This window comes from Limulus polyphemus, unplaced genomic scaffold, assembly GCF_000517525.1.
Source record: "Limulus polyphemus unplaced genomic scaffold, Limulus_polyphemus-2.1.2 Scaffold6597, whole genome shotgun sequence".
NCBI lineage: Eukaryota > Metazoa > Arthropoda > Merostomata > Xiphosura > Limulidae > Limulus > Limulus polyphemus.
Window position 1 is genome coordinate 7,684 of NW_013672207.1, and position 8,406 is coordinate 16,089.

The 8,406-nt window shown below is 32.8% G+C and overlaps 1 protein-coding gene and 1 long non-coding RNA gene across 3 annotated transcripts in view; one reads left to right on the plus strand and one right to left on the minus strand.

The window, feature by feature from the left end:
- Window positions 1-8,406, plus strand: part of LOC111089553 — a 24,628-nt gene that overhangs the window by 4,988 nt on the left and 11,234 nt on the right. Inside the window, exon 3 of one of the 2 annotated variants that reach the window (XR_002613798.1) lies at window positions 1,346-1,441. The exons of the other annotated variant lie outside the window; for it this stretch is intronic. This is a non-coding gene — a long non-coding RNA (uncharacterized LOC111089553). The remainder of the gene's footprint in view (window positions 1-1,345; window positions 1,442-8,406) is intronic. 2 annotated transcript variants of the gene reach the window in all.
- LOC106473891 overlaps window positions 255-8,406 on the minus strand; it is a 26,358-nt gene continuing 18,206 nt past the window's right edge. Inside the window, exons 9-15 of the mRNA XM_022402285.1 lie at window positions 5,249-5,361; window positions 4,863-5,013; window positions 4,457-4,515; window positions 2,515-2,645; window positions 1,329-1,435; window positions 1,074-1,119; window positions 255-301 (exon numbers count right to left, since the gene is read on the minus strand). Coding sequence (XP_022257993.1) covers window positions 1,077-1,119; window positions 1,329-1,435; window positions 2,515-2,645; window positions 4,457-4,515; window positions 4,863-5,013; window positions 5,249-5,361 — 604 coding nt within the window. The 3' untranslated portion in view covers window positions 255-301; window positions 1,074-1,076. The remainder of the gene's footprint in view (window positions 302-1,073; window positions 1,120-1,328; window positions 1,436-2,514; window positions 2,646-4,456; window positions 4,516-4,862; window positions 5,014-5,248; window positions 5,362-8,406) is intronic.

The window sequence follows — 8,406 nt, forward strand, 5'->3', positions numbered from 1 at the left end:
AGTTTGTGTTAAAGTTAATCATTAACCGTGGTTAAACTAGATGTGTGGTTCTGTGTTAGGGTTAATCATTAACCGTGGTTAAACTAGATGTGTGGTTCTGTGTTAAAGTTAATCACTAACTGTGGTTAAATTCGATGTTTGAGTTTGTGTTAGGGTTAATCATTAACCGTGGTTAAACTAGATGTGTGGTTCTGTGTTAAAGTTAATCACTAACTGTGGTTAAATTCGATGTTTGAGTTTGCTACTGTTAACCTCCTTCACAGTTATGTAAACTGACTGAAACTGATACTGTTAACCTCCTTCACAGTTATGTAAGACACAAATTTATACACATGAATTAACATGTTTATTTATGAAACATTCTACATTGTTGTAAATACATCATATTTTTTACACACAAGTAATTATGAGTATAGTCAAACATTTGCTGTATAGAATAAAACAGTTGTTGGGTTATACATGAATTATTTGCATCTAAAGCACAGATTAGCAATTTCATTTCTAAATCACAGGTGGAAAGTTTAATGTGTAAACCACAGGTAGTGAATTTCATGTCTAAATCCACAGGTGGAAAGTTTAATGTGTAAACCACAGGTAGTGAATTTCATGTGTAAACCACAGGTAGAAAGTTTAATGTCTAAACTACAGGTAGTCAATTTAATGTGTAAACCACAGGTAGTGAATTTCATGTCTAAATGCACAGGTGGAAAGTTTAATGTGTAAACCACAGGTAGAAAGTTTAATGTCTAAACTACAGGTAGTCAATTTAATGTGTAAACCACAGGTAGAAAGTTTAATGTGTAAACCACAGGTAGAAAGTTTAATGTCTAAATCACAGGCAGAATGTTTAATGTCTAAACCACAGGTTTAACACAAAGTCTCATGAAATTTGTTTAATACACAGTGTAACAGAGTAAAACAAATTAACACTTGATAAAAAAATGGATATATCTAAATTGAAATCAATAGTAACAGTCAAAACGGGTAATAAAGTATGTGATTGAAACACAAGGACTAACATATAATGCTAACCATATCCATGTTTCACTATTTTGATGTTTATTGCTTCTGCACACTTACCTTACACATTCATTTTCTAAACTTCCTTGTGTCTTTCCACTGAAAAAAAGCAAGTGACAGAAATTAGCTGATGAAAACAGCTTTGTTGTTGTTGTTATTACTTCATAAAAACTGGGACTACAAGAAAAAAAATTACTTTAACTATATTACTTCATTAAACAATTACAAATTTAAATGTATAACAAGACTTGTCATAGTTAGTGAATGAATGATTTGAGCTGAGAAAGAAGACTGACTTGAAACAGTACCTATTTGTTCTCAACAGGTTCTCAATAGCCCTCTGCAATTCAACATGCCTCACAAGATGACTTTGATAAGCAGCAACAGTAACAACTACGCCGTTGGGAACACTGAACTGAAGGTAAAAAAATAAAACAACACTTACTATTTCAACAACAGTAACAACTACGCCGTTGGGAACACTGAACTGAAGGTAAAAAAAAATAAAACAACACTTACTATTTCAACAACAGTAACAACTACACCGTTGGGAACACTGAACTGAAGGTAAAAACAACACTTACTATTTCAACAACAGTAACAACTACACCGTTGGGAACACTGAACTGAAGGTAAAAAAAATAAAACAATAATTACTATTTCATGAGACAAAATATATACTGACTTACTATTATAATGTTTCTACATTGTTATGAAATGTGATGCTTAATGAGCCAATTTTACGTGGACTTAACATAAGATAGGCTCTTTCTTCATCTGTTACACTGTTTCCTTACACCAGTAACAAAACTGTGTGATAGTAAACACAGCATATACCTAGAATCTAATAGTATGCCCATCACATAGACTTAACATAAGATAGGCTCTTTCTTCATCTGTTACATTGTTTCCTTACACCAGTAACAAAACTAACATATATATGTGTGTGATAGTAAACACAGCATATACCTAGAATCTAATAGTATGCCCATCACATAGACTTAACATAAGATAGGCTCTTTCTTCATCTGTTACACTGTTTCCTTACACCAGTAACAAAACTGTGTGATAGTAAACACAGCATATACCTAGAATCTAATAGTATACCATCACATAGACTTAACATAAGATAGGCTCTTTCTTCATCTGTTACATTGTTTCCTTACACCAGTAACAAAACTAACATATATATGTGTGTGATAGTAAACACAGCATATACCTAGAACCTAATAATATGCCCATCACATAGATTTGTATAAATTATTAGGTTATGATATTTTTTATTTATTACTTTTAATAAGAATTACAAACGTTTTCATTAATTATCAAAAATCAGTAAGACTATATTTCTACGTTCCTAACTCTGAGACCTCTCAGTTCTCTGACCATGTATGAATTCCAAGTTTAACAATCTATTAGTTTAAGTAAGTAAGACAACACACACACATACAACTGTATTTTACTATGAATTAATTTCAATGACAAGCAGCTCACCTTCTCAGATTTCTTGCTTAATTTTGTCAGCAGAGCTAAAGACATTCCTTTTCCCCCAACCAGTTTAGAATTGCAACAAAGAGGGTTTTTCAAGCTCACGACCAACGGACTGTGGATGCTAACTTCACTCTCTTCATACGAGAACAAAAAAAAAAACTCATAGTTTACTGGAATATTCCTCAATAATTAACCTTCAAATAAGCCCTACAGAAATTAAAAACACTTTTAAAGAGTTAACTAAATAAACTGCTACATCAAACTAGTACAAATAGTAGGATTTTATAGTGAACTTTTTTCATTCCCAATTAAAATAAAAAAGGGGTATCTGTCTGTTTGTTTTAGGGTATAGCCACATTGAACTATATGCTGTGTCTACTGCAGGGAATTAAACTTCAGATTTTAACACTTTTAATCTCTAAACTTACCACCAATATGGGAGATTTAATTTATTTTATTTTATTCAATATCTAAACATTTTGCAACTTAAGTTACTGAAGTCCTACAAGTCCCCTTCGTCTTATGACAAGCTTAAGTTACTGAAGTCCTACAAGTCCCCTTGGTCTTATGACAAGCTTAAGTTACTGAAGTTCTACAAGTCCCCTTCGTCTTATGACAAGCTTAAGTTACTGAAATCCTACAACTCCCCTTGGTCTTATGACAAGCTTAAGTTACTGAAGTCCTACAAGTCCCCTTGGTCTTATGACAAGCTTAAGTTACTGAAGTTCTACAAGTCCCCTTGGTCTTATGACAAGCTTAAGTTACTGAAGTTCTACAAGTCCCCTTGGTCTTATGACAAGCTTAAGTTACTGAAGTTCTATAAGTCCCCTTGGTCTTATGACAAGCTTAAGTTACTGAAGTACTACAAGTCCCCTTCGTCTTATGACAAGCTTAAGTTACTGAAGTTCTATAAGTCCCCTTGGTCTTATGACAAGCTTAAGTTACTGAAGTCTACAAGTCCCCTTGGTCTTATGACAAGCTTAAGCTACTGAAGTACTACAAGTCCCGTTGGTCTTATGACAAGCTTAAGTTCTTGTTAGTCACAAATATTTAACTGTTGAAAAATGTAATACAACTATTAATCACAAGTTACAAGAATGATGCTCCAGGTTCTGTGATTCAATTAAAATTACCTCTTCCACCATTGATTTTGCTCAGACTGATGTTTGTGATTATGGACCCAACATCACAATTTTCATTGTAACAAATTTCTGTGAAATAAAGTAGAGTCAGATTTTGTTAAACACTCCACGCACCCTCCACTGCACATGGATATTAATTCCCAAAATCAAATTTATGCAGACTAAAGGCACAAAAGTCCGTTTGAACTGCAGAAGAAACTTATCAAGTACATGATCAATTGGGATTGTTGTGATTCTAATTTTTTTGGTATCTTTCTCTTGAAAACAATCATTGGTTTTGAAGTGTGGCTGGAAGCTTGTGAACTTTTGGTTTGTGTCCCTTTTTCAACTTCAAATCCTTCTTTATTATAATGCAAAAAGTAGCAAGAGACAAATACATTCATTAAAAGGGGTCAGAGGGTTCTCTTTCATAACCATAGTCTTCATTTTGCAAATGTTCTGTAGTTTTTAAAGCCATTGCTGTTCTAAATACCCTGATGTCTTACTTTATCTATTACCATAGTAAACATTGAATATTTCCTGTACATTCTATCTCTCTCTCTCTCTGTACGCATATTCTTATTCAGAAACGGCTGTGACATAATCCACCAGATGTAAGTACACACATCCTGACAATGGATACCAAATAGTAGGGAATGTGCTGTTAAACAAATAAATGTTAAACATTTCTTCTCTCATGACATGATTCCTGTTTGCATTGACATGCTACTCCAATAGCTCTCAGTATTAAAACATTCACAACATTCAGTAAATATAGCTTTTGACGACTTATATCATTACTAAGTACAGTAAACATTTTATACCTTTGTCTACAAGAGGGAATTCAAGTGGGACGTCCAGTGGTTTTAACATTCTTTCAGTCCTGTTTAGAAACAACCAGAAAACAGTTTAATGTTCATTTCAAAATGGACTGTATAGATAATACGGATAAAATTTATTATGTTGAACAAAACCTTCAAATTCCTATTACAAAGAAATAAAACTGATAAAACAGTGGAAATCGTACTGATTAATCTGAAATGTGGAACTTGTTTTAACAGCAGAAAACAATGAGTCTGCCTTTGTTTAACTTTGAACTTTTTCAAAAGTGACCAAGATTGTATGCAAAGTCCTGGTTTAAATACCATATGTGTCAATAACAAATAACAAAGTTTTTATATGACTTTCTAATGTTAAAACACTCTGTTATTGAATTTACAGTAAACATACTTGTTATGGAGAAGAACAAAACCCCAGCCCGATTCTCCATTAACTTCCAAGTTTATGAAGTGGATAGTAACCTCCCATTTTCCATCTACTCCACTAAAGATATTGAACTTTTGACCTAAGTTTCTGATCTTCACCTTGTACTCTTTATTACCTGGAAATCCCAAAAATATAACTCAAACAAAAACTCAAGTTATTACTTTCTTTGAACAAGTGTTTTCAAAATCTGATGTCTTAAAGATCTGAGGAACTACAATACAAAGCACATAAATGAAGTCACTCGGGACTCCAAATCGCTAAAAACTTTAGGTTTTAAGATTCATACACCACAAGACATTGAACCTCTCATTAATGCTTTACTACTATATTGAGTATCATTTGTGGCTTACCACCAGCGAAAGTAGTTGTCTTGTTGTTTTCAAGAGAAAAACTGGAGAGGGTACTAGCATCGGCAGGTAACAAATGTTCGGCAGATGTCATTATGTACCCATGAGTGGAGAAACTGTTAGAAAAAAAACTGTTGTACAAATACAAGTATTTGAGGCACGCAAGCTATAAGTAAATTTTCACGTAAGCAAAATTATGTCAAGGCACACAAAGTTGATTTTGAAATCTAAATTTTGGTATTGAAAGGTACAAAGAGAAGCAGCTTGCTCTCAATGTAGAACGTTTGGTTCTACTTCTCAAACATAGTTCACTTTGTTTCCTTTTTACTGTTAGAAACTTTTATAAAGCAACTGAAATATGCAAAATAATTGTTTTAAATTTCTAATCTTAATAGAAAAAGTTGAAAATCAAAGAAAACTTTTTGGAAATGTCGGATATAATTTGAGTTACATTTTTCATATACTTAGAAATCAGTAGAAATAGTAAATCAAAAAGTAACCACTGTTAATGATTAACTTTAACACAGAACCACACATCTAGTTTAACCACTGTTAATGATTAACTTTGACATGAAACTACACGGCTAGTTTAACCACGATTAATGATTAACCCTCTCACAGTTTCAGTCAGTTTACATAACTGTGAAGGAGGTTAACAGTAGCAGTTTCAGTCAGTTTACATAACTGTGAAGGAGGTTAACAGTAGCAGTTTCAGTCAGTTTACATAACTGTGAAGGAGGTTAACAGTAGCAGTTTCAGTCAGTTTACATAACCTCTAGTTAACCCTAATGTTACAATGTATTCAACAATACTTTTAAATGTAATAGTGTTAAAAGAAACTCTAGTTAACCCTAATGTTACAATGTATTCAACAATACTTTTAAATGTAATAGCGTTAAGAGAAGCTCTAGGTAACCCTAATGTTACAATGTATTCAACAATACTTTTAAATGTAATAGTGTTAAGAGAAACTCTAGGTAACCCTAATGTTACAATGTATTCAACAATACTTTTAAATGTAATAGTGTTAAGAGAAGCTCTAGGTAACCCTAATGTTACAATGTATTCAACAATACTTTTAAATGTTTAAATGCATTAGTGTTAAGAGAAATTCTTGGTAATTCTAATGTTACAATGTTTGAGATAAATTTACAGAAACATATTAATCAAACAGGAGTGCATACAATCTGTAAGATATACATATATTGTCTATACATATGGCACTTATATCAAGACCAACTAAACGAGTATCATGTCATTTCCAAACCTCATTCATTCCAGTGTCTGGAGAACTTTTCATCTTCTTAAATATGATGTCTGGTCTTGTCATTGATTTTGTGAAACAACATTTGTAATTCAGCTTATTCTGTGGCATATCAAGTAATGGAATTCAACAAACAACTTTTATATGTGTTTATTTGTGCACTGTTTTCCCGTTTCCCCAATATAGTTCCCATCATGGCCACATCAGAGATTGTTAACTACATCTCGATTTCTACTTTAAAGTGGAATTTCTACTTTAAATGTGGTTTACAACTAAATCCTAGGTCTGGCATGGCCTGATGGTTAGGGTATTTGGCTCTCAATCTGCAGGTTTCGAGTTTGAATCCCCGTGACCAAACATTCTTGCCCTCTCAGCCATGGGAACAATATAATGTGACGGACAATCCAGCTATTCATTGGTAAAAGAGAAACCCCAGAGTTGACGGTGGGTGGTGTTGACTAGCTGCTTTCCCTCTAGTCTATCACTACTATATTATGGACGGCTAGAGTAGATAGCCCTCGAGTAGGTTTGTGTGAAATTCAAAACAAACCAAACACTCTAAATCCTATTGTTTACCTAAGAAAAGATTTCAAATATGAGTAATTCCTGTGTGATGTTTTTACACACATTATGAGTTTAAAACAACGTATTTAAAAATTTAATGTTGTAAAGTAAAAACACATAAATCGTACACTCATTTACATACAACAAATGTTATAACTGCTTGCACACTTACATCAAATTTATCATAAGTTTATTACAATACTAATTCTTTCTGTATCAGTGAAAGAAAGCAGAAATAAGCTCACCAACGGCTGAAGAACGAACAGCAAACTTTAATGACTCAAGCTCGTTGCCAAAAGTTGATAACATTTCTTCCTTGATAGTATCCTTTAGAAACTGACTCAAACTGCTACTGTTAACCTCCTCAGTAACTCTACATAATGTATATAATCAAACATTGTTATTGTTAACCTCCTTCACAGTTATGTAAACTGACTGAAACTGCTACTGTTAACCTCCTCAGTAACTCTACATAATGTATATAATCAAACATTGTTATTGTTAACCTCCTTCACAGTTATGTAAACTAACTGAAACTGCTACTGTTAACCTCCCCAGTAACTCTAAATAATGTATATAATCAAACATTGTTATTGTTAACCTCCTTCACAGTTATGTAAACTGACTCAAACTGCTACTGTTAACCTCCTCAGTAACTCTACATAATGTATATAATCAAACATTGTTATTGTTAACCTCCTCAGTAACTCTACATAATGTATATAATCAAACATTGTTATTGTTAACCTCCTTCACAGTTATGTAAACTGACTGAAACTGCTACTGTTAACCTCCTCAGTAACTCTACATAATGTATATAATGAAACATTGTTATTGTTAACCTCTTTCACAGCTATGTAAACTAACTGAAACTGCTACTGTTAACCTCCTCAGTAACTCTACATAATGTATATAATCAAACATTGTTATTGTTAACCTCTTTCACAGCTATGTAAACTAACTGAAACTGCTACTGTTAACCTCCTCAGTAACTCTAAATAATGTATATAATCAAACATTGTTATTGTTAACTTCCTTCACAGCTATGTGAACTGACTGAAACTGTTACTGTTAACCTCCTTCACAGTTATGTAAACTGACTGAAACTGCTACTGCTAACCTCCTTCACCTTTCTTTTAACACTATTACATTTAAAAGTATTGTTGAATACATTGTAACATTAGGGTTACCTAGAGCTTCTCTTAACACTATTACATTTAAGAAGTATTGTTGAATACATTTTAACATTAGGGTTACCTAGAGCTTCTCTTAACACTATTACATTTAAGAAGTATTGTTGAATACATTTTAACATTAGGGTTACCTAGAGCTT